Source organism: Antechinus flavipes, chromosome 2 (genome assembly GCF_016432865.1).
Source record: "Antechinus flavipes isolate AdamAnt ecotype Samford, QLD, Australia chromosome 2, AdamAnt_v2, whole genome shotgun sequence".
Lineage (NCBI taxonomy): Eukaryota > Metazoa > Chordata > Mammalia > Dasyuromorphia > Dasyuridae > Antechinus > Antechinus flavipes.
In genome coordinates this window covers 256,844,777-256,871,640 of record NC_067399.1, presented here as the reverse complement: position 1 = coordinate 256,871,640, position 26,864 = coordinate 256,844,777, and the positions used below count along the sequence as shown (strand labels likewise).

At 41.1% G+C, this 26,864-nt stretch overlaps 1 protein-coding gene across 2 annotated transcripts; it reads left to right on the top strand.

Annotated features, from left to right (window-relative positions):
• The first annotated feature begins 325 nt into the window (after positions 1 to 325).
• Positions 326 to 13,987, top strand: SAMD10 (sterile alpha motif domain containing 10). Of its 2 annotated transcripts, none has more exons than XM_051976820.1 (5): positions 326 to 768; positions 10,381 to 10,562; positions 10,678 to 10,888; positions 11,207 to 11,347; positions 11,945 to 13,987. In XM_051976820.1, the coding sequence occupies exons 1-5, from the start codon at positions 678 to 680 to the stop codon at positions 11,965 to 11,967; spliced, it is 648 nt and encodes a 215-aa protein (XP_051832780.1). In that variant the 5' UTR covers positions 326 to 677; the 3' UTR covers positions 11,968 to 13,987. The 2 variants fall into 2 exon arrangements, with proteins under 2 accessions (XP_051832780.1, XP_051832781.1); XM_051976821.1 differs by having other exon boundaries at positions 332 to 768; positions 10,720 to 10,888.
• Positions 13,988 to 26,864: the final 12,877 nt, after the last annotated feature.

Below are 26,864 nucleotides of genomic sequence, written 5' to 3'. Positions count from 1 at the left end.
ACAGCCGGAATTCCAAATGAGACTCGAGCAGAGCCGAGAGGCGTAAGCCATAGATGGTACACACACACATGTGCCAGTAAGGACAGGGAATGAGAAGCTGCGCGGACCATCCGAGGCAGCTGTTTCCGGGGACTATTTGTCCTGAGCGGAGCCCGAGGGGTATCGGAGGAGGGTGTCTTCCTCCCACCCCCCACCCCGAAACCCGAAAGGTTGGGAGAGGTAAAGGGGGTCACACCCAGGGAAGGAGCTCGGGTCATTTACCCGGAGCTAGCTTTCCCCACCCACCGGGGGAGGGGGGTTGCCGGGGAAGCGGGGCGGGGCTGGCAGCTCTGGGGGCGGGGCTGAGGAGACCTGGGCAGTCCGAGAGCTGGGCGGGGGTACGGAAACCTCGACCCGGTAACACAGGCGTACGCGAGCACTCACAGGCACACGCATCCATCGAAAGACACCCAGCTAGACAGGCACACACGTTCCCTCTCAGTGACACATTCCCCGCCCCTCTGCACTTCCCGAAAAGGGGTGTGTGGATGTCTGTTTGTCCGGGTGTGTGTGTGTGTGAAGCTCAGACGAGGCGCTGACTGAGCCGGGGCCACAGCCGGAGCCGGGGCGGGACCCCGAGCCCGTGTCCACGCCTCCACCCCGAGCCTCTCTGATCTCCCCCGTGGCGCGGATGCCCCATGTTCACGGAGCTGAGGTCCAAGCTGAGCCCTCCGAGAGGCCGCGCTGGGGCGGTGAGGACAAGCTTCGGAGAGCGCAGAGATGTGGACGGTGAGAAGTGGCCAGGGGCTGGGCTTCAGGGAGTCGGGGGTGGGGTCGCTGGGGCCAAGGTGAGGAGAAGGTTCAGGAAGAAAGGGCAAAGGCGGTAAAGGAGACCAGGGTCAGGGTTGATGGGCGGGAGGGTCCCATTCAGCTAATATAAAGCTGCGGCAGAGTAGAGAGGAAACAAGCCGGGTACCCGCTTCGCCCTCACTCCGCCTCAGCCCCAATTTATGGTTTCTCGCGCAGGCAATGCGCAGCCGGATTGAGGGGGGGAGGGGATTTGGAGAAGAGAGCCCTAGCCTGAGGTCCATTCTAAGCCTTTACCGACTGCGTTCTGGGCCGAGTTCTCCTGGGACCAAGAAGGGAAATGGTTGGAGGACGGCTGAGATGGGGATTTCCAGCCCTTTCTTAATTCTAGAGTCAGTGCCGAGGAGAGAAGCCCTCTCTCACCTAAAGGGTTGGGGTGACTCCTCTGTGACAGCTTTCCCCATTCCACCAGCAAAGGTGAGGGGGGAGGGGGGTTGAGGGGAGAAAGGGAGCAACGACAAATTGGTCGCCTTTGTAGTGGGGTGGGGGGAGAGAAGGGAAGGCGGAGCTGTCTTTGATTTCCCATCTTCCTGTTGTTCCCCGTCCTCGTCCGATCCCCCGGGAAGGAAGGAAGGAAATAGAGAGGGGGACAGACCCCACGCCCTCTGTCTCGGGGGATCCTTTTTAGGAATATTGGCTCTCCAAAGAATCCTCTCCCAAGGGCGCTACCTCCCTAAGGGACACTTGTCTTTCCCAGTGATATTGACCCTTACAGAGATTCAGCTCCCTCTTTCACAATTGCAGTTCCTCTTATTGAGAAGATTATACACCTTCATTCCCACACACATACCCAAGATGAGGAGCGGTAGGTTTAGCAGCATTTTGTAAATGTCAGAACTGGGGGAAAGAGAGAAAAGACCTGGGGTTAAGGCCACTTCCATTCCGACGTCCTCCGATGACTCACCTTCACTTTCCCTCTCCTTCCAAAGGGGACCCAGATGTGGAACAAGACCTAGTAAGTGGGCAGTTTTGGACCCCTGCGTCCCATTCAGACTGTTATTGTGAAAGCCTTTAGCCCAGTTTGGTATGGGAAGTATGGGAAGGGGTACCTCTGTTTTCCCTCCCCAAAGGGAAAAGCAGGAAATGAGGGGAGGTGCTAAGGAGGCTCAGAAGGCAGGTATGTACAGATGCCAGGTGTAAGAGACGCTAAGGTGTCAGACTGGTTTCTGACCAGTCTGGGAGGAAGGATACTCGGGTATGGTGATTATATTCCAAAATTTTTTTGGGGGGGCGGCTTGAGGAGTCCCAATGGCCCCAACCCAGTTCCCCTCTGTGAGTTGCCAGGACTCCCTAAGCATGGGAGTACTTAAAAGAATTTCAATACAGTTACTAGAGGGTTAAAATGCTCAAAAGCCACCTGTCTTCCTCTCATTTTCCTAACACACACACACCATCCACACTGGATGAAGCATCAGCAAAGCTCTGTTCCTCAGAGCTAAAGGGATGGGCATGTTCACAGAAGGCTCTGGACCTGATCCCCTTCTCACCAGTCCCCTGTTAGTTTATAATAGGATTTGGTCCTCTATCTGGCTTCTCTGTACTCTGCCTCCTGCACAATGTCCAACAGGGAATCATGGGAAAGAAATGAATGTCCCCTGTGTCAGACAGAAGAGATCTGAAGGGAGCTCAGATAGCTGCACACCAGATGGACTCTGTCATCCTGTGTTCCCTCATGAGCCATTTCCTCTTCTTTCCCCTCCCCCACCATTAACCAATGGCAGCTACAGCAAGAGTAAGTGTTCTGGGCTCAGGTATCATGGGTGATTTGGTTAGTTTTCCCAAGGGCTGAGTATAAGCAAGCAAAGTGCTGGCTTGAATCTTAGAAGCTTTATCAATGAGATTTCTATATCTAAAGATCCTCTGAGATTTGAGTTATATTTCTTACGGTAAGGAGGGGACAGCTGAGTCTCAGTTTCTCCAACTATATATTGAGAAGTCACATTTCTTGCATTTTGTACACCAGGAAACTGAGGCAGATGGGGTTAATTGACTAGCCCAGGGTCACAGAGCTAGGAAGTCTGTAAAACCAAATTTGAACTTAGTAAGAGTTCAGTCAGGAAGAGGGAGTTCTTCCTGACTCTAGGCCTAGAACTCTTTATCTTCTTTACCACTTAACTGCCATTGCTTCTTGTTATTGTTGTTGTTGAATATCTTTTTATTGCTTTGGCTAAATAAATCTTTTTTAATGTTGTTATTTTAAAAAAAATTTTATTATCATATATTTTTATTTACAAAACATATGCATGGGTAATTTTTTTCAATATTGATCCTTGCAAAACCTTCTGTTCCAAATTTTCCCTCTTTTCCCCCAACTCCTCCCCTAGATGGAGGAAGTCCAATACATGTTAAATTATATGTTAAATCCAATATATGTATACATATCTATACAGTTATCTTGCTGCACAAGAAAAATTGGATCTAGAAAGAAAAAAACTGAGAAGGAAAACAAAAATGCAAGCAAACAATAACAGAAAGAGTGAAAAAGCTATGTTGTGTTTCACACTCTGTTCCCACGTTTTTCTCTCTGGGTGTAGATGGCTCTTTTCATTACTGGACAATTGGAAATGGTTTGAATCATCTCATTATTGAAGAGAGCCATGTCCATCAGAATTGATCATCATATAGTCTTGTTGTTGCCATGTATAATGATCTCCTAATTCTGCTCATTTCACTTAGCATCAGTTCATGTAAGTCTCTCCAGGCCTCTCTGAAATCAGCCTGCTGGTTGTTTCTTAAAGAACAATAATATTCCATAACATTCATATACCATAATTTATTCAGCCATTCTCCAATTGATGGACATTCATTCAGTTTCCTGTTTCTTGCCACTGCAAAAAGGGCTGCCACAAACATTTTTGCACACGTGGGTCCCTTTCCCTTCTTTAATATCTCTTTAGGATATAAGCCCAGTAGAAATACTGCTGGATCAAAGGGTATGCACAGTTTGATAACTTTTTCAGCATATGGTTGGATCCATTCACAGTTCCACCAACAATGTATCAGTGTCCCAGTTTTCCCACATCCCCTCCAACATTTGCCATTATCTTTCCCTACCATCTTAGCCAATCTGACACTGCCATTGCTCTTATTCTGTCCTTTATTGTACATGTCAGTGTGTGTATGTGTGTATCGATGTTATATGTGTATTCTCAAAAAGGTGTCCAGATATGAATAGTACTACTTTTTCATTTTGCATTATTGTACACTGACTTTTTTTTTATTTATGAAACATTTACTTTTTTCCCTACTAATAACTTTCCCCCACAAAAATCTTTGTCAAGAAAAACAAATTCCCACATTTGCCATATAAAAAAATGTGTTTCTTGTTCTGCATATTAATCCATTTCCTGTCTGTCATGAGGTGAACAGCATTCAATTACAGTTGATTACCACATGATCGGAGTTGTTTGTATTCATGATATTGATATTATAGATATAAATTATTTTCCTAATTCAGCTTACTTTATTCTGCAACATTTCAAACAATTTATCTCTGGTATCTCTGAATAGTCCACTTCATTCTTTCTTCCCTCCTTTTTTTTTCTTTAAGGTACTCTGAGTTGTTTTTTTTTTTTTTTTTAATAACTTTTTATTGATAGAACCCATGCCAGGGTAATTTTTTACAGCATTATCCTGTGTACTCACTTCTGTTCGATTTTTCCCCTCCCTCCCTCCACCCCCTCCCCCAGATGGCAGGCAATCCTTTACATGTTGAGTAGGTTACAGTATATCCTAGATATAATATATGTGTGCAGAACCGAACAGTTTTCTTGTTGCACAGGGAGAATTGGATTCAGAAGGTATAAATAACCCGGGAAGAAAAACAAAAATGCAAGCAGCATTTCCCAGTGTTCTTTCTTTGGGTGTAGCTGCTTCTGTCCATCCTTGATCAATTGAAACTGAATTAGCTCTCTTTATTGAAGAAATCCACTTCCATCAGAATACATCCTCAAACAGTATCGTTGTTGAGGTATATAATGATCTGGTTCTGCTCATTTCACTTAGCATCAGTTCATGTAAGTCTCGCCAGTTCTCTCTGTATTCATCCTGCTGGTCATTCCTTACAGAACAATAATATTCCATAACGTTCATATATAAGGTACTCTGAGTTAAGTAACTTTCCAAGGGTCACCCAGCTAGTAGGTGTCATAACTAAATTTGAACTCAGATCCTCCTGATTCCAGGGCCAGTACTCCATCTGATGCACCACTCAGCTGCTTCCACTTTATTATTTCATACAGCACAGTAGTACTCCATGGTATTTCATATACCATAATTTGTTCAACCATTCCTCAGTTGATAGATAAATCCTTAGTTTCTAGTTCTTTGTCACCACAAAAAGAGCTGTTGAAAATATTTTATGTGTGTGTTTGTGTGTGTGTGTGTGTGTGTGTGTGTGTGTGTTATATAAGACCTTTTCTTCTTTCTTTGATCTCTTTGGATTGCAGGCATAGAAGTAATATCATTGAGTCAAAGAACATTCACAGTTTAGTCATTTTGGGGGACATCATTTCAAATTGCTTTCTAGAATGGCTGGAACCAATTCACAGCTCTGCCAATGGTATATCAATGTGCCTGTTTTCTGGCAACCCCGCCCTTTCTCTCCCTCCTCTCCCCTTCTCTCCCTCCTCTTCCCTTTGTTGATTTTGATCACAAAGGAAAAAAACTTGTTGAAATAGAAAGGAACATTGGAAGGCAGTTGCCATTTCATTTTAAGAATATGAGAAAGATAAGGACAAGATCACCAGGTACAGTGTAATATCCCCCCACTACCACCACCACCACCAGATTTTGGGAGAACAAGTTTCAGAGTTCAGAGAAAGAATAAGTAGAATCCTATAATCTAAATTTATATAGGAAAAGTTAGTACAAGAAGCATAGGAATCTCTTTGGAAAAAAAAATCTGAAAACACAAATGAACTATTTCAATAAAGAAGAAAGGGGGAAACTTTCTAAATAAACAGATACAAATCTACAAGAAATGTAGTGACCATCTTAGTCTTTTTTTTTTTTTTTTTAAGATCTATATGCAGGGTGTCCTAAAAGTCTTAGTGCAATTTAAATTTTAATATGCTTGTGGCATAATTTTTTATTTTTATTCATTTTAATTTACCATTGTATTAATATGAATTATTGTTTATATTAATTGATATTTAATGAGCTTATTAAAGCTATAGTGCAGTTTACTGCACTATAATTTTGGGGGTACTCTGTGAATAAGACAGAAGAAAGAGCAGATAACTGAGGGTAAATGAGGAGAGAGTGGCATATTCCTTTAAAAATAATACCAGGAACATTAAAATTAAGGCTTAAAGAAATGCTAAATGAGATTAAAGGAGGGGGATATTTTTTAAAACTTGATGAAAGTTATATGTATCTGTATAGCACCTCCTAAGTGCCATGCACTGTATTAAGTGCTTTTTACAAATATTATCTCATTTTATAGCTACCCTAATGAAATAGATACTATTATTATCCCCATTTTATAATTGAGGAAACAGAATCATTCGGAGGTTAAGTTACTTGCCCAGGATCACACAGCTAGTGTCTGAAGCTAGATTTGAACTCTGCTCTTCCTGATTCCAGGCCCAGTTCTCTATCCACTGAACTATCATCTGTCTCAAGAACCGAAACAGCAAAAGAATTCTAATAGATGCATAGCAGATAGAAATGCCAACTCCTGTTTTGCTTCAAGAAGAATGTTGGCAAGGACAGAATAAAAACATTTACTGGGAAATGAAATGAAAGATAAGTGAGGTAGTGTTTAGAAAGTGATGTGCAATTGCCTTTACTAAATTCAAGGCACCTAGACTGTTTAAACTCTACCACAGGGTCTGGAAGGAACTGCTAGACATTATTACTGAGCTACAATAAGTAATCTTTGGAAAATTCATGAAGAATGGGGGAATTGCTATTAAACTAGAGATAGAAAAATGTATTAATCATTTTTGAAATTAAGAAGAAAGTGGATTCTTCCAATAGTTGACCAGTGAACTTGAATTTTATTCCTGGAAAAATGATAGAATGTATTATTAAAGGAATGCTTCATGAGCACTGAGAAATAGAAGATCCTGTTCTCCTTAAGACCTGTCCAAGGGGAAGGTAAACCACAGTGTGTGGCCAAAGGGTCAGTGGCTTCACAACTAATAACAAGGCACAGTCTTGTCATTAAGAGTCATTGATCAGGGCAGCTAGGTGACACAGTGGATAGAGCACCAGCCCTGAAGTCAGAAGGACCTGAGTTCAAAGCTGGTCTCAAACACTTAATACTTCTTGTCTTTGTGATCCTGGACAAGTCACTTAACCCCAATTGCCTCAGCACCAAAAAAAAAAAAAAGTTATTGATCAAAACTGACATGACCAATGATTAAAGAAGATCAGAGGATTTAGAACCGGCAGAGAATTTAGAAATGATCTCTTTCCTGTTTCCCTTTTTAATTACAGATAAATTACAAGAGTGAATTTGCTAAAGGTCACAGAAGGAGCAGAGGGAGGATTTAATCTCAAATCCTGGGATCCTATTCTTTCCCTCCTATATCACATCCTAAAAGTTTTAAGATTTTTTTTCAAATGGGCCTATTTGACCAATAGTTTGTTCAGTGGGGAATTCATGGAAAGGATTAAATTCAGTTTAGCACCTCCTGAAAAATCATCTATTGGTGATTTAAAATTACTTAAATTTACATAGCATATTAGCATTTTAAAAAGTACTTTACTCATATTAATCCTAGTGTAGGAAGTAAAAAATAAAAAGAATTATACACATTTTTATAGATGAGGAAGCTGATGCTCAAAATCATTTGCCCAATGTTACAAGCTAGTAAATATTGAAGCTAGAAATTGGACCTATACCTTTTTGCTCCAACTATAGTGTTTTTTCCATTACTCTTAGCTGATAATATAAAAAGGTAACATTTAGGTAGCTTTGGACATTTGGACTACCTTTTCTGAACATGGCAATAATGCCCTCTACTTCCTTGATTTGATGATGCAGCCCATATGAGGAATCTGTGATCAAAAGAAAAAAATCATGCTAGCATAACCTCATTTCTTCTTTAGATAGAGCTATCAAATCTTGTAGACTAATTAGGGGAATTATATATTATTTAATACTATACAGTAACCCTGGATTTTAGCAAGGCATTTGATAAAGTTTCTCTCCTTGTGGTCAAAATGGAGATAGAGACTAGATGATAGAACAATTAAGTGGATCTCAAGCTAACTGAATGATTGGAACCAATAATTGGTCAATGCAGTGATGTGAACCTGGAGGGAGGCTTTTAGTAGAATGCCCCAGAAATTAGTCTTTGGATCTATTCTGTTCAACATTTGATCAATAACTTAAGTGAAGACATGAGTGGCTCCTTATCAGATTTGTGATTGGTAATTGGCAAAATGTTAAACAATAGAATGAGATTCTCAAAACATCTGCAAGATGAAACAATGTACTAAATATAATAAAGTGAAATTTAATAGGAATAAATATGTCCTGCACTTAAGTTCCAAAAATATTAACTACATAAATGTAAGAGATATGATTAGGCAACAGTGATATGAAAAAATATCTGGGCTTATAGATTACAAATTCAACAAGGGTTATTTGTGATAAGGCAAATAAATCTCTTTCTCTCTCTTTTACTCTCTCTCTCTCTCTCTCAAACACACACACAAAATCCAGATGAAATTGTAGGCTTCACTAATAAGAATTTTCAGTGTCAAAAATGGATAAGTTCAAACAGGATGATTTCAGAAAGGCCTGGAGAGACTTACACGAACTGATGCTGAGTGAAACGAGCAGGGTCAGGAATCATTATATACTTCAACAACAATACTATATGATGATCAATTCTGATGGACCTGGCCATCCTCAGCAATGAGATGAACCAAATCAGTTCCAATGGAGCAGTAATGAACTGAACCAGCTACGCCCAGCAAAAGAACTCTGGGAGATGACTAAGAACCATTACATTGACTTCCCAATCCCTATATTTTTTCCCACCTGTATTTTGGATTTCCTTCACAGGCTAATTGTACAATATTTCAGACTCCGATTCTTTTTGTACAGCAAAATAATGGTTTGGTCATGTATACTTATTGTGTATCTAATTTATATTTTAATATATTTAACATCTACTGCTCATCCTGCCATCTGGGGGAGGGGGCGAGGGAAAAGAGGGGAAAAATTAGAACAAGAGGTTTGGCAATTGTAAATTAAAGGCTATAAAAATTAAAAAAATTAAAAAATGGATAAGGTCAGAGTCCCATTGTCTTCTACCTTAGTCAGACTATCTGCAGTATTGTGTTCTGTGCCAAAAACCACAGTTTAGGAAGGACCTAGGCAAATCTGAAGTGTGTCCAGAGGGAGGATGTTGAGAGTATTTCAAAGTATTTTTCTGGAGAATTAGTTGAAAGACCTGTAACTGATTACCCTAGAAAAGAAAAAGTGTAGGGATTTCTAAAAGCTGTTTTTGAAGGACTCATATAAGGAAACACAATTATTATTTTTCCTGGCCCAGCAGATAAAACTAAAAGCAATGTGTAAAAGTTATAAGGAAACAGATCTTGTATTGCTATAAAGGAAAACTTCTTAATGATCAAATCTATCCAAAAATGGAATGGACTCCATCAGTAAATAGTGAGTTCTCTATCACCAGAGAGCTTTAAATAAATGCTGGATGATCATTCTATATTTTTAGCATGCTTTAGAAAGGGGAGAGGATTCCTATTCAGGTATGTGTTGAACTCAATTACTTTTATGACTCCATAAAAATAAATCTAATTCTTCTTCAACGCTATTGCCCTTCACATATTTGAAGACAGATATCATACTTTCTGTTCTCCCTTTCCCACCTCCAGATTGTTTTCTTCTTCAGGTTAAGTATCCCAATATTTTCAGTCCATGCTTGTATGACTCAGAGTTGTTATCTATGTAATAAGTGTTATGAAACTGCCCACTCTCTCAGGAATGAGAAATGTTGGGCTCATTTTCGGTCACCTAACACCCAGTAAACATCTTTTGAATGAATGAAGAAAGAAAGGAAAGAAGGTAGGAATGAAGGAAAAGATGGAGGAAGAAAAAAAAAAAAGAAATAGAATGGAAATAAAAACATCCAGTTGCTTAAGTTGTTGGGAAAACTGAGACATTATGAAGAAGGGGTAGCTATGGGGCCAGAGGTATACTGGAGCCAGCTCTTACCAGCTTGGCAATTATGTTTACAGTATGCGTATTTATGTCTCAGAAATTGACAGATGCTAAAAAAGAAAAAAAAAATCAGGGCTTGGGTAATTATTTTGTTAATTTTCCAGACTTAGGAAAGCGATGGAGAAAATGTAAACTTGGAAGTGTGTTGTGGGTGTAATTCTCTCCCCGCTTCCCCTCACTGCCTCGGCAGTTGTTAAACAGTTCCTAGCTCAGCCCCTGCTGGGAGCAGGAATTCCACCTCTTTCTGGGGAATCGGTTAGGATCTGGCTTCAAATCCTCCTGACGATTCTCCAACCCCGCCCCGCCTCCCATCCCTCCTTGTGCCTCCATAGCTGCCGCACATTTCAGCTTCTGCCGGAGTCTTTTGGAGCACACGGTATCTACTGAGAACCTCCCCTGCCGGCTCCAGCGCGCCCCGGGCTCCAGCCTCACGTGGCATGACAGTCGGAGCCAACGAGCGGCAGGGGGCAGGACGGTCAAGCTCCTGCAGCAGCCGGGCACTGAAACACAGCAGGTAGTCCCCTGCCCCGACCCTGGCTCAGATCCCTCCCCCACCCACGATTGGCCCATTTTCTCTGTGCACCCGCCTCCCCAGTTACCTGTCCCCCTTTCACTACTTTTATGGCTAGGAAGTCCTTCCTTGGGTCTATCCAGCACCCTTCCTGCTACAGGGCCGGCACTATGACCACTATGGGTTCTACCACACCAGCCCCACACTGGGCGGCCTGATGCGGCCGGTGGTCCTGTGGAGCCAGCAGGACGTCTGCAAGTGGTTGAAGAAGCACTGTCCCCACAACTACCTCATCTACGTGGAAGCCTTCTCCCACCACGCCATCACTGGTGCGCGGGGAGCGGGGGATTGGTGTGGGTGGTGGGGCTGAGTCTGCGCCCGGGGCTGGCTCTGTGAGGTCGGGCGCCAGGGTCTGTTAGCTCTGTCCGGGAGTGTGTGTGTGCGAGTAATGGAACACTGTGTCTTTGTGCCAGGGCGTCCCTATTCGCCTAAATCCGAGGGGACGTGTCCCCATGTTCCCCAGGCCCGATACTGTTCTCCCTGTGTGTGCCTGTGCTCTAGCTTTGGCGTCTCCCCGCGCTCCCAGTCTGTTTCTCTGTTTCTGGGGCCATCTTCACCCCAGCCACGGCTTGTCTGCCTATACCTAGGTCGGGCATTGCTTCGGCTGAACGCAGAAAAGCTTCAGCGCATGGGGCTGCTACAGGAGGCCCAGAGGCAGGAGGTGCTGCAGCAGGTCCTGCAGCTGCAGGTGCGCGAGGAAGTCCGGAACCTGCACCTGCTGAGCCAAGGTGAGGGCTGCATTAAACCATCAGCGGCCAGTGGGTAGGGGAGAAGAGATGGGGCTTTTAAATAGGGGTGGGGGGAGAGCTATAAAGATACAATACCCAAGCCTTTAGATATTACCCCCAAATCTGGCCTGGCAGGAAAAACTTGCTGGAGTAGGGGTTATAATTCGGACTGGTTTGGGATCAGGAGCAAGATAAGAAACCTAAGAAGGAAGGGTGCCTAGGAAATTTAGAGATTGATTCTCCCCTCTCAGAACCACAGTTTCCTCATCTGTAAAATGAGATATTTAAATTAGAAGATATCTAAAATCTGATATTCGGTGGTTCTGAGAGATGTTGAGAGGCTGAAATCTCTGACTGGAAAGAAAAGAGTGAGAGTTACCATAGCCAGGAGAGTTACCAAAGCTAGGGAGCATCTACCATGAGCTAGGTTCTCATGAAAATAGATATCAAGCAGAAGGTGACACCCTGAAAATTTTAGATTTTCAGGCAAAGTTTTCAGAGGCAACTGAGAAGCACAAATCTATCTGTTCACAACTGGGCTGTGAGCAGGAAGCTCCACTTCTCTATCTCTTCTTTTATTCTTATTGCCCTCTATAGCTTCCTTTGGAAACATCTCCTAGTTCCACCCCTTCAAGGGTTGTGGGTGAGACCCCAGCACTGTGATGCCTGACCTGGACTAGAAAGAATGACAGACAGCTGGGTCAGATGAGGCGTCAAACAGCAGTTCCAGACCAGCGGGCAGTGATGGACCATAGGCTGAAGCTTGTGTGGCCCCCCGGCCAGAAGACTCACAACTTTACCCTGAGTTCAGAGGCCCGCCTTTATCCAGCTGGCTACAGGTTGCAAGACCTCCAGTATTTCAACTGGCAACAAAAGACTCAGTTGTCTTCTTATATTTTGACAGGATCCGGGGAATCCAGCCCTAGTAGGCTTCAAATCCAACACCCAAAGTGGAGGGGGGCATAGAGGGGAAAGAAGACAGATATCTAGTTCCTCCCACAACAAAGATTCTGGAGTTTTATCCCTTCTAAACCCTTGTGCCACTTATAGCACATATTGATATCTTTTTGGCGGGGGGGCACAGTTCCAGGAGTATTTGATGCACTAGCTCCTGTCTGTGATTCTCCTAGACAAGATGTCTATTTATAGCCTTTCTCCCCAATATTGATGACCCTTTCCCAACTGGGAAATGCCCAGGCATGGAGACCGATTTTACTATCCCATTTTCCCATGATTTTGTCTTTCTCATATCCCAAATACCAGAACTCGTGCCACAGGGGAGACTTACTGGAAAGACTGGTTGCTCAGAAGCCAGTTTCTATCCCATTCCCATCCATTTATTTATTTCCCCCTCCTCAAGATGTGTCCTCCCTATTTGTCTCACTAATACTAGGGATTTAGATTTTTTTTTTGTTCCTCTCAGCTTCCTCCTTCCTCCTTCTGACTCCCAATTTTCTCCTTCCAGAGACTAGGAAAGTCTCTGAACAGGTGTGACCCACCATTGGAGATATTTCCTTTTCCAGTGAGACTCCCTGAGCTCCCCTGGGGAATCAAATGAATTTAGTTTACACAGAGTTTTGCAGAAACCTCTGCTCTGAAGTCTTAGGTTTTTAACATTTGACTGGCTGTAAAAATTCCATTTGGGGGTGGTTGCAGATGTGTCTGTTCTATAGTACATATGTTAAGGGAAGGCTCTTTGTTCAGAATTTGGTCATTGCCTTGGGCAGAGTTACTGATGCCTTTGGGAGCTGGTGGGACATGTCACCCTTTCAGTCTTTGGCAGTGACCCTAGAGCATGATGATGCCATCTAGGGACTGGGCTACAAAATATAAAGTTGGGTTACAGCAGATCACAGAGCTGCAGCTAGGTCTATTCAGCTGGGAAATGCAGTGAGGAGAAGAGGTAGAACTATTAACTACTCTCCCCTGTCTAAGTCCTCATTCCACTCTAGTCTTCCTATTCTATACCCCTTTAGAAAAATCTCAGGAACAGAAGAGCCAGGGGCTCACTTCCCCCACCATTTCTATTGCAGCCCTAACATGGATGATGGTATAGTAAGTATGGGAAGAAATCCACCATATCTAGGCAATTCCCAACAGTATGCCCACTTCTATGCTAGGTGACGAAAACTGCTGTTGCCCCCTTCAAAACCCCAGGGAATAAATTAAGAGGGAATTTAAAATCTCTAGAAGTAGAAGGGGAATTTCCCCTCCCTCCCCTCCAACTAGCCCCGAAGTGTTTGCTCAAATCCTAAACCCATCCAGACTTATTCCTAGTAAATGAGCCCTTGAAAATGCAATAACATTGTCATAGGATTTTGAGAGGACCTTAAGATCATTTAATTTAATCCCTTCACTTTACAGTTGAGAAAAATGGAAGCCCAGAGATTTGCCCATGGCCACATCATTAGTAAGTGGCAGAGCCAGGATTTGAACCGAGGCCCTATGACCAGCACTTTTTCCATTCACTGCACAATGCTGGTTCCTGTTGTCCCTGGAGCAATATATGAACCTGAGTATCTCCCTCTCCCCCTTCCCAACCACTGTTCCATGTATACTTGTTAGTTCTGTCTGTTTCTGTCTCTGTTTCATTTTTTTATACACTTGATGTAAAGATATAAAATAAAACCTGGTTCCTAAGTGATTGTTCAATTGGTGATATAGCTGCAAAAGGAAGACTGCAATCTAGTTTAATTGAACACATATATCCTAAGCATTTACAATGTGCAAGGAACTATGTGAGATAAAGATACTGATATGAAGTAAAACCTAATTCTTTTCCTGAAGGACCTTACACTCTTTTAGAAGAAAATGACAAGTATACAGAAAAATAAGTACAAGGTAGATAATTATGAGTCAAAGGCACATCCAGACAAATAAGACATAAGAAATATGAAGGAGGGCAGTGGGAAGGGCTTTTTTTCCACTGGAGAGCTCAGAAAAGACTTCATAGAGAAGATGGTATTGGATCTTGAATGAAAAAGATTGCAACAGGCAGAGATGTGGGGGTAGTGAAGATGGGAGCCGTTCCAGACATAAAAGACAGCTTTCAGGAATGCAAGGTTGCTGGAGAGTGCAGAATGAGAATAAAAATTATTGAGAAGTCCAGTTTTGCTTAAATGGCAGAGTGAAATTTGGCTACATTCAAATTCTGGAGGGTCTTAAATGCCCAATTAGGGAATTTATATTTTATTACATAGCAGTGTTTCTTAGCAAGGAAATTGTGTTGGCAAGTTTGTGCATTTCATAGCTGTGTGAAGGATGGATTGAAGAAGGAAGAGGCTGAGGATATAGACATCAGTAAGTAGGCTATTCCAATAATGTAGCTATACCAGTAGTCTAGGTAAAATGTGATGAAAACTTGGGTTTTGTTGGTAGAAATATGAATGAAGATGAAGGGGAAAATTCAAGTGATATTGCGGAAGTAAAATTGTTAGGCCCTATTAAGTGATTGGATTTGGAGAAAAAAGGAATAGGGATTATCAAAGATGACCCCAAGATTATAAATCTGGATAAAGATTGGGTGGATGATTATGTAGTAAAGAAAAGTAGTTGTTTGGAAAACAGGAGGGTTTAGGAAAGAAAATTATGAGTTCACTTTTGGATATACTGAGTTTAAAGTGCCAACAAGACACCACTGATAGAGAAATCTAGCAAGCAGTTAAGTGAATAGAGATCAGGAGAGATTTTAGGGTTGAATTTGGCAGGCATCTGCATAGAGGTGACAACTGAAGCCTTGTAGTGGATGAGTATCATGAGAGAGGAGGCGTAGATCAAGAAGAGAATCAGGCTGAAGACAGAACCTGAGAAGGAGGGGACAGCAGAGAGGAATATGAACTGCTGAAAGGGGCTGAGAAAAAAATCAAGCAGACAAGAAGAAACTCAGAACGGCGTCTCCAAAGCTGAAAAGATCTGAGGTCAAGGAGGATGAAGGATGACCAAAACCATTGGATCTTGCAATAAAAAGAGGTTATTGAAGAAGAAATACATTTCAATAGAATGGGGGGAGTAGAAACCAGATGTCAAGAGATTAAGGAATGAGTGAGTGGTGAGAAGAAATATATAGTGGTTATAGATTACAAGTCATTTTGTTTTGTACATTAACAGAATGGTTAATAGGACAAGATTTAAAGGAGATAAAAAAAGATAATAATAATGTCTCAAGTTACACAACTTTATAGTTCTCATAAAAATCTTGTTGAAGTCAGTACAGATACTATTAGTGACTTGACTAGTATCATTCCAAGTCCACTGCCTCTCTGAGAATGGAATTATAGGATCATAGATTTAGAGCTAGAAGGGTCTCCAGAAACAATCTAGTCCAATGCCCTCATCTTACAGAGGAACTGATGCTCAGAGTTTTGGAATTCAAGTCCTTTGATTGCAAATTCAGTACTCCTTATTCTGTGCCATACTGTACAAATGTCAGTAAGCTTTCTTGAAGAGTCACCTCAGGCTCTGAACTAAAAGAATGAAGAGAGACTGGACAAATAGTTTTGACTTAGAGAAGAAAGATGAGGGAGCCCAGTATAGGCCTAAATATTCTCAATAAAGTAAAAAGTAAGATTATATTGGGGCAGCTAGGTAGGGCAGTGGATATAAAGCACCAGTCCTGAAGTCAGGAGGACCTGAGTTCAAATCTAGCCTCAGATACTTAACACTTCCTGGCTGTGTAACCCTGAGCAAGTCACTTAACCCCAAATGCCTTAGCTTAAAAATAAAAAAAAAAGATTATATGCTGCGGGGGAGGGGGGAGACGGAGGAAGAGTAGGGTACAAGTATAATTGGATACTGGAGTAGAGAGTGGAAGTTTTGGAACAGATGCTGTGAATGTAATATGAAGGCAATCACAAATAAATGGAAAGAAGCAGTCAGAAGAGAGGCCTCAAGGAAGGGCAGAGAGCATGATTTTGGGGGGATCTAGATCAGCACAGTGATTTTCTCCTGAAGTGGTAATCTGCTCAGAATAAAGAAAAGATGTCATAAATGCTGGGAAATAACCCAGGTTGTGCCTCTGTGTGCTGGGTTGAGGAAGAAAAAGAGGAGCAAGGAATTAAAGGGGGCAGGTCAGTGTCTTTGCCAAAATTGACAACTATTGGTAAAACTGTGAAGAGAAGGAAATTAAACTATAACAGGAGTGGTGGACTAGGAAGAAAGATGGAGATGAAAGAACCAGAGCATCCTGATTAAAATAAAGAGCTGATTTGGAAGGAAGGGGTGGAAGAACTCAAGCTTAAGATCAAATAAAAGAATTTCAGAGTTCAATATCTTATAGGTAGAGCAATTTCAAGTGATATTGGATAACCACATGGAGATTGAGATCATTGAAATTAATTGAGTTCAGAAACTGAGAAACCAAGAAATTAGAAAAGTCATTAGTGTGAACAGCGAGAAGATGCTATCAGAGATTGCAGTGGAGCAGAAGACCAATTGCTTAAGTTATTGGGGAAGGTATATGAGTAACCTGAAGTTTAGTAGATGACAGCAGCAAGGAAAAAGAGAGGGGAATATCAGATAAAAGAAAGATTGCTGACTAATACTAATAGTGCAAGGTCTTGGAAATAGCAATGGCAGTTACATGCTTTTTGCCATGTTTCATTTAGTGCCAGAAAATGGAAGGAGTGCAAAAGAAAAAACAATAACATAAAATTAGAGATTCAGAACCGGAAGAGATCTTAAAGGTCATTCAGTCTAATCCTCTCATTTTATAGTTGAGGAAACTGAGGACAAGAAAAATGGCTGGCCTAAGGTGGCAAGATTTGCAAAGGTTTTGTCCTGGTGCATCCACTAAGGGCTGGGATTTTCCCAATAAAGGGTGGGGAAATTTGTTTCAAGTAATTTGCAGTGACCAATGCTAAGAAAGATGTGGAGAGGGTGCTTAGGAGTTCCTAGATTCCGATTGTCCCAGAAATAATCAGGCATTGCTGGCGCCCCTGATGTAGCAGCCTATGGCTCCAAGTGACCAGCCGGCTGGTCAGAGGAGCGGGCTAGTCCGGCCACTAGGTGGCGATAGTGCCACGCGCCTTGGGCTCCTCTTGGGCCCCTTCCCGCTCTCTAGCAGCCTGGATACACTCCCAGGCCTTCCCCCTCAGAGTGGATCAGTCAGCCCCAAGCCCTGCATCACTAACTGGCCTCTCTCTCCTCCCCAGCCCCTGCGGTTCCATGCCGTTCTCCCCGCACTGCCCTGAGGGAACATCTTCTCAAACTGCTTTGGGAGGAGGGCCCGAGGCGGCGCTGGATCTGTGTGGAATTGCCCCTTTCAGCTTTTTCTGAGAGCTTGGACAAGTCATCTAATCTGTAGTTTCCTCCTCTGTAAAACGAGGGGATGGCCGGCGCCTCTAAGGTTCCTTCCAGTTAAAAAATCTTTGATCATCTATCCTGGATGGCTGCAACTCACTCTCATCTCTAGGCTGGCCTGGCCTTCAAAGCCCCCTCTGCACTTCCAATTCTATCCCTCCCTGTCTCCTGCTCCTCGTACGTGGTCTAAATCATAACCTGGACTATTACTATTCCGAGCTCTTGATCTGTGTCTGTTTCTTTGTTCCTTTACTATGCCCTACGCAGAAGTTTTTGTGAATACCACAAAGGGCACAGGAAGTAGCACAAACTACCCTCAAGTGAAGGGGGGAGAAGAAGGTGGAAGATGGGACCTGGGCTAGTAGGAAGGCTGCCATGTAGCAGGGAGAAGAGAGGGAAAGCAGTTCATATCCTAGCTCATAATCTAATTAATCTCTCTACTTTTAAATCTAAGATCCTGTGATCCTTAGATTACTATTTTAAATAATTTTTGCTATTATTTCTGTGCTGCTGAAAGGATTTTTTTTTTAAGTTTGTATCTTCAGCCCAGTGAACAAACTAAATACTGAATAAATGCACATAGTAGGTAAGTATTGGCTAAATTTAATTTTTGATTTTGCAATGGCTATTGGGGCTTGAGTGGTTTCCACTACTCTCCTGGGAGGGGATAGATGGGTAGAATTCAGGGAGTAGGCCCTGGGGACACCCCTGCGGAGGGATTAGAGGATTGGGGGATTGAAGTAGATAGTCCTTTGGGGTAAAGTGTGAGACAGATTTAGGGAACACTCAGATTCAACTTTTAAAGTTCTAGAGAGAAAGTGATATAAATGAATCGTGGTAAATACAAAAGTACCAGAGAGAAACTTTTAAACCTAAAGTCCATGAACTCATAACAAAATTTTAAATAATTGTATTTCAATATTTCTTTTATAATTCTATGTATTTTATTTTATGCATTTAACAACATTATTTAGAGTCCATAAGAGTTCAGCAGACTGCCAAAGGAGTCTATGACATGTTAGAAAATATTAAGAACTCTGCCCTGGAGTAAAGAAGAGATAGAAATTACTAATATAAGACCTTCATTTCTGAACTTTATTTTCTTTTAAAAATTTTTAAAAATTTGTTTTTCCAATTACATGTAAAAACAATTTTTAGCATTTTAAAAAATGTTGAGTTTCAAATTCTCTTCTTTTTTCCTACCCCTCCCCACTTCTTGAGAAGGCAAGCAATTTGATATAGATTATACAAATACAATCATGCAAAACAACAGATCCCAAACAATCAAACACAAGAAAAAATTTTTAAAAATTTAAAAATGCTTCAATTTGCATTCAGACTCTTACCATTCTTTCTCTGGAAGTAGATAGCATTTTTCATCCTAAATCCTTCTATTGGATCATTGTATTGCTGAAAGTAGCCAAGTCATCCATAATTGATCATCATACACTTTTGCTGTTAGTATGTACAACGTTCTTCTGGTTCTGCTCACTTCACTATGCATTAGTTCACATAAGTCTTTCAAAGTTTTTTCTGAAATGTTCCTGTTCAACATTTCTTATCGTACAATAGTATTCCATCAAAATCATATTACCACAACTTGTTCAGTCATTCTCCAACTGTTCAATTTCCAATTTTTTGCTATCACACACTAAATATTTTTGTATATATAGGTCCTTCCCACTCCACTTTTCCCCCTCTTAAAAAATTTCTTTGGACTACAGACCTAGTAGTGGTATTAGGTCAAAGGGTATGAACAGTTTTATAGCCCTTTAAATAAAGTTCCAAATTACTCTCCAAAATGGGTGGATAAATTCATATTTCCACCAATTGAGCATTAATGTTCCAATTTTTCTACATCCTGCCAATATTTATTATTTTCCTTTTCTGTCATATTCATATTCTCCAATCTCATAAGTATGAGGTAGTACCTCAGAGTTGTTTTAACTTGCATCCTTTTAATAGTTTTTATTTTTCCAAATACATGCAAAGAGTTTTCAACATTCACTTTTGCAAAACCTTGTGTTCAATTTTTTTCTCCCTCCTTTCTTTCTCTCCTCTTCCCTAGATAGCAAGCAATCCAATATAGGTTAAACACGTGCAATTCTTTTAATCATATTTCCATATTCATAATGCTGCACAAGAAAAGTCAGAACAAAAGGTCAAAGAAAAAATGAGAAAACAAACAATAACAAAAAGTGAAAATGTTATGCTTTAATCCACTTTCAGTCTCCATAGTTCTCTTTCTGGATGCAGATGGCACTTTCTATCATACATCTACTGGAATTACTTTGAAGCACCTCATTGTTGAAAAGAGCCAAATCCATCACAGTTGATCATTATCTATTTTTGTTGTTTCTGTGTACAATGTTCTCTTGGTTCTACACACTTTACTTAGCATAAGTCTTTCCAGGCTTTTCTGAAATCGGCCTGCTCATCATTTCTTACAGAACAGTAATTTCCATTACATTCATATACTATAACTTATTCAGCTATTCCCTAACTACCGGGCATGCACTCAATTTTTATCCTTACCACTACAAAAAGGAACATGCATCATTTTCAGGGTGTTGGGTGGAAGAATATGTTGCTTATATCTCATTAAGTCAAGCAGAAAAGAAGGGAATTATTGAAGATCTGTTTCCTCACCAACGATAATTAGATCTCACTCAACTTTCTCCCAAATGGAGGGTCATTTCCCTGGGGCTTCTGAATGTCCAAGCTATGGAAATTACAATGTTTTGCCTCAGAGAGGGTCCCAAATTTTCATATCTCCTGCTCTGCCCCTCTTCCCAACAGATCAGAGAACTGCCTCCTAATCAACCTCTGACTTCTTTCCCTCTGAACTTCTTCCTATTGTCTCTAGAATCAAATAGACTCATTCTTTTTTTTTGTTTCAACCTACTTTTAAAAATTACACTTTACTTCCCTTCAAACATATTAATGTTCAGCCAGACTCTCCCCTTATCATTTTTCATATATGAAACTCCATCTCCTCAAGAATTTGCATAGGCTATTCTCCATTCCCCAGATTCATACCCTTCTTGCATCTGCCTCTTGGAATCCCAAGTTTTCTTCAAAGTTCAGCTTACAAGCTACCATCTACCAGAGATTTCTTATATTTCAATTCATACCTTTCCCAAATGAGAATGTATTTGTAAAATTATTAGTCCAATCCCTGGAACATAGTAAATATTTAATAAATGTTGGTTCCTATTGTCTTCCTTCCCCATTATACAAATTCCTTATATTAGCATTGTGTATATTCTGTATCTATTTATACATACCTGCTTTCTTCTACTGGGTCCAGTAGAGTTAAACTCCTTGAAGATTGGGATTGTGTACTCTTTGTTTTTACATCTGCCAGGCCCTTGGACAGTTCTGACACTTCCTGGTATACTACAGGTGCTTAATTAATTCCCCTGTCTCCTTCCCTTTTATTCTCCCCACCCCAAACTGCTGAAGATAGGGGATGGATAAAAGAGATACTGAGGACTTTTCATTCCACTGAAAGAGAAAGCCCCTAATTTTAAGGTCTACCTGTGCCTGTTGGCCTTTCACATCCTATTCCCTGAGAAGACACCAATATATTTCTTATCAAAGATTCTCAGACATACTTCTTTCTCTTAAGAAATGCATCTGTTAGAAAGGAAACTCTTTTGGTAACAATAGAGTGGTAAAAGAAAAAATTAAATAGTTTTGGTTGTAAATTAAGTAACTGTTTTCCTAGAATGATAACTCCAAATTATATTTTAATATATACCCTTTTCCTCATTCAAGATTATGATAAAGGTAAATTGTCTAATGGTCGAGAGAAATACAAGGGCATAAGTAGACTGTGCTAATTTTGGACATTTCTCTAAGCTAAAAATTATTGAAGTCAACAAAGCAATCATTTATTAAATGCTTATTATGTTCCAGACACTGTGCAAAATACTAAGTATAGTTACAAAGACAAAAAACAAATCCCTCCCTTCAAGAAGCTCATATTCTATGAGGCAAGATACACACAACTATGTATATACAAGATAATTTGTAAATTAGAGGTAATCTCAATGAGATGGTCCTAGCAGTAGGGGCTACCAAGAAAGGCTTCTTATAAAAGGAGTTTTGTCTTGAAGGAAGCCAAATTATCCAGGAGGGGAAAACTTTCTAGGCAAGGACAGCCAGTGAAAAGCTGTCTGTGTTGGGAAACAGAATGTTGTGTTTGAGGAACAGCAACAAAACCAGCTATTGAATGGTAGAATTTGTGATGTGGAGTAAAGTGGAAGAAGATTAGAAAGGCAGGAAGACATCAGTTAATGAAGGGCTTTAAAAGCCAAATAGAAATTTTTCTATTTAATCTTGGAATAGGGAGCTATTGTTGTTTAATGGATAGGAAAGTGACCTACAGATTAGGAAGATCATTTTGGCACCTGAAAGGAAGATATGTGGGGGGAGATCTAAAGCAGGGAGACCCAGCAGAATGCTACTGTAATAGTCCAGGCCTGAGTGGAGTGATCCTGCACTAAGACAATGGCTGTGTCAGAGAATAGAAAGAGATATATGCAGAAGATGTTGTAGAATAATGTTAAAAGATAACACAAATGATATTGAATTGTTAAATACTATTTTGAATTTTTAAAAAATGTTTCTGGGGGACATACCTAAAATGCAGAGTACAGTATTAATGTTTTTTCCTTCAATGTTGTGCTGGGACTTTAAAATGGTCACTGAAAAATCACACCCAGACAATCCAGAATTGACTTTAATGTTGTAATCTAGCTATGGCCTTTGGACACCAAATCACAAAAGTCAGAGTTGAAAGAAATCTTTAGAAATCTCCTAAAGGTCACACTATGGTCAAATTCTCAATTATCTGGAGGTGGTTTGTAAGTGCCCATTTTAAATCTCAGCATGATTTCTTTTCCCTGCAGAATCCATGTGGGCTCATTGAAAGCAACTTTTATTCCTATCAAGCCTAGCTAGGCATTGTGAGCCAGCTGGAGGGAATTCACTGAATATATGTCAACATTAACTAGAATATAAAGAGGCAGAGTACTGTAATGCTAACAAGCTGGCCTCGAAATCAGTAAGACCTGGTTTCAAATCTTTGCTCTGACACTGGCTTGTGGGATTCTGGGCAAGTAAATCACTTACTTTTAGTGCTCTGGTCAGCTCACTAAAACTATAAAAGAGAGGGTTGACCTGTACTGGTAGAAGGAAGTTCCTTACCTGGGAATTCCCTATGCTAATGAGATCACAGGTCTAATTCCTATTAAATAGAAATTACTATTTGCTCTTAAAGTTTTTCATAGACTGATCAGCCTTTCTATCTTTTCAGTTTTATTATTTAGATGTGTGGCTTTCTCAATCTGGCTTACAGGGAGGCAAGAATAGACATTTTCATTATTTTCTTCCTCACCTTTCTCCAAGAAGGACTTTTTATTCCTGGAAGGAGGGGAAACAGGAGGTTGGTACTAGTGAATTGCTCTGAGAGAAGATTCTGGTCTAGAAATGCACACACACACACACACACACACACACACACAAATACACATGCACACACACACACACACACACACCTCTCTCTCTCTCTCTCTCTCTCTCTCTCTATATATATATATATATATATATAGATAGATAGATAGACGTAGAGGTGTGTGTGTATGTATGTATATATGTATAACATACTCCTTTATTGTTAGTCTAAGGGAAACAACTTTAAACTAAACTACTGATTGCTCATTAATGGGGTAAGAATCCTCCAAACTTTATATATAAGGCTTGACCCTCTTCCAAATACCAGTTCTACAATGAGTACACGTATATGCCTTTGTTTATCTGCCATTTTCAAAGAAGACAATGATATCTGGGAGGTGGTACTATGACATGAAAATGAATTGGACTTAAGTGAAGGAAGGACATGTAAGGTCACCTGCCTCACTTTCCTGTCTACAGCCATCTGGGTCCAGTAGACAGATATAGATCAGGATGACTGGAAATGGCCCTGGATGCAATGGAACATCTTGGCCTTTTCAAACTAAGGTCTTTAATAGCTCTGTTGCAAACACAGCAAATAGCAGAGAAACTCTAAGTTAATAGTAACATAAACATAAGAAAAAGCATACATATGAGACAATATTGAAGGATAGAAATGAGGTAAAGCAACTCAACTAAGAGCTGAGAGTTGCAGATCTCATCCAAGAGAAAATTTCTCTGAATTATCTAGTGAAACAAGCCATGGATAGAGACATGATAGAGAACCACATCTAACTTTCAAGTCAGATTCTTTCCAGAATCTATCACTCCCTTCAGCAACATGAAGAATGGTTGGTATTGAGGGTCACATCTCTCAAAATTGGAAACCAGAATCCCAAAAGAGATTCAAAAGATCATATTTCTCTTTTCTCTCTCATTCAACAACTCTTCCTTACCTCTCAAACAGGTACAGGGCATTGATATCCATCAGTGAGGAAAGAATCCCATACCAATGGCCTTTCAGATTCATGCTACATTATACTTCACCCTCCTCCACAAATTCTATGATCTAGCAATACTGGCCTACTTTCTCTATGCACATAACATTTTATCTTCCATCTTATTGTATTTGTACTGGCTGTTCTTCACTGTTTAAATGCTCTGCCCTTTCACTTCCACTTTTTAGTTTCCCTGGTTTCCTTCAAGACTCAGATCAAATCATACCTTCTGTAATTTGTCTTTCTCAGTCTCTTTCTGTTCTCCCCTCCCCAGATGCTGATATTTCTCTCTCTAAGATAACCTTTCAGGTATTCTATATATCTTGTATGAAGCTATTTATTTACATTGTCTCCCCTATCATAATGTAAGCTTTCTAATGGTAGGGACTGGTATTACTTTTCTTAGTATCTCCACCATTGCTTAGCATGATGCCTGGACATAATACTAGGCATTCAATAAATGTCGACTGTATGAAGTATTTCTTGGGAGATATTCTGGGACCCACTTTTCTTTCCCCCAAATAATATCCTAAGGCAAATTTAGTAAAGAGGAAGAGATCTAGAGACAAAGGACTGAAGAGAACAGGATATGAGAGACATAAGACACCCACCCCACCTTTTTAATAGGAAATTGGGAGCATGTCAATGTTCTAGTTCATGAAGGGTGTGAGATGGATAAGGTGGTTGAGTATAGAGTACAGTTGAGCTGAGAAAAAGAGATGGCTGCCTCTTTAATGGTCAGACCACAGACCTGACACCATCCTTCTCCTCCTACCCCCCAAGAGAGTATGGGAAGGGAGGATGATGGAAGGCAGGATGATAGAAGGTAGCAGACAGTAGATGAATACAAAGGCCCAAAGGGAAACAGCTCCCCAAGACAGTCAACAGCACTTTGGGTATTTCAGTTGGGGTAGCCCAGCAACACCTAGAGGAAGCCTACTCTACTGCACTCCAATCCTTCCCTTGTTCAAGTCTGGGGCAAAACTCCAGGAGGCTAAATTCAATTATGTGTTAGTAGTGTGGGGAGAAACTGTTGGTTCCCAGAGATGGGAGCTTTGTGTATAATGGTGCAAAAGCACCAAGTTGAGAATGAGAAGATCACAAGTATAATCCTGCTTCTGAAATTGACTTTCTGACTATGAGCAAGTCCCTCATCAACCCTGGATTTCATTATTCTTATTTGTAAAATGGGGATAATTCTTGCCCTGTTGACTTCACAGGGAAGTTTGTGAGAATTTGAAGGGATCAACATATATATATATATATATATATTCCTTCCTTTTCTAAGCCAACCCCCTCTCCCCCCAAAAGCCATCCATACTCAATGCCTCCATTTCTTCTTTCAACCCTCTGTCATCTGGCATGCTCCTTATTTCAACTGAAACTGAGCTGTCCAAGTTACCAATGATTCCTAATTATTTACTCTAATGATCTTTTTTTCAGTTTTCATCTTTTGTAATCTCTTTTCAGCATTTGACATAAGCGATCCTCTTCCTCCAAATTCTTTCATCCTTCTCAGTCTCCTTTGCTGGATCATTATCCATATCCCACCTATTCACTATCCCCAAACTCTTCTGGGTCATCTTTTCTCTCTCTACATTCTTGGTGATCTCATCAGCTTACTTGTGTTTAATATTATCTATCTCTATGCTGACCACTCTCAGATGTATATATCCAGGCCCCCTCTTTCTAGGGAGCTCTATCCATAAATCACCAAATGCCTATCAGACATTTCCAACTGGATGCTAGATAAACATCTCAAACACAATGTTCAAAATACTATAGAACTCTTCTCCCCCTCACTCTTCCCCCTTTGTTCCTCTTTCAAACTTCCCTAACTATTGAAGGAAACACCATTTTCCCAGATACCCAGATTTATAACCTCAGGTTTTACAACCTCATTGTCATCCTTAATTCCTCATTCTCTCTCACTAGGCAAATCTATTGTTGCCACACCGTTTCTTTCTTCATACGGTCTCTCAACTATGTTCCTGTTTTCAAATGCTGCCTATGACTTTATCTATGTGACCTGGAAGAACTCCCTTAAAATCCCTGAACCTGCTTTCTCATGTCTTAAGTGAACGAGTTCGACTAGATGGCTTTATAGATAGATGCCTTCTTGCTCTAGATCTGATCCTATGATAAGGCTGAGGTGGCCATCGAAGGATGGAACTGAGTGTCCATCGAGACGCTTTCTTTCAGAAGACATTTCCCCCAAATTCCTTTCCTCTGCAGTTTGTTTTGTTTTGTTTGTTTTTTTGGAGGATCAACACCGAGGGTCTGGAAGCCCAAATGCTGGAGTCCTTTTCAGTTAACGCCTGCTATGGCTTTTACAATCCTGGGTCCAGTAAGGCCTGAGACAATTGACCCCCCGGATCCCTCATATAGCTCACTTTCCCCAGTGACCTCAAACTGCCACTACCTGGAGATCTCCCCTTCGATCGAAGTTCGGAGTTTCGGAAATTTTGTCAGACACTCAGCTCGGACCGAAAGGAGAGGGCTCTCGCTGGTGCTACTTGGTCACCCTCTAACACTGGGCCACCCCATCCCCACCCTAGGGAAAGGTTTAAGGGGAGCCATTGCATTCACTCCGTCATCCAGGGTTGTATCGATCTCGTTTGACTGATGGGGGGATGGGGACACAAGCTGGCCTCCTCGGCCAGGCCAGGAGCGACGGACCCTGGAGTTCCTGGAACCCAGACTGGGGACTCCGCGTGCGCTCAGCGGATAGGGGAAACGGTAGCCTCGGGCTGAGGCCTCCC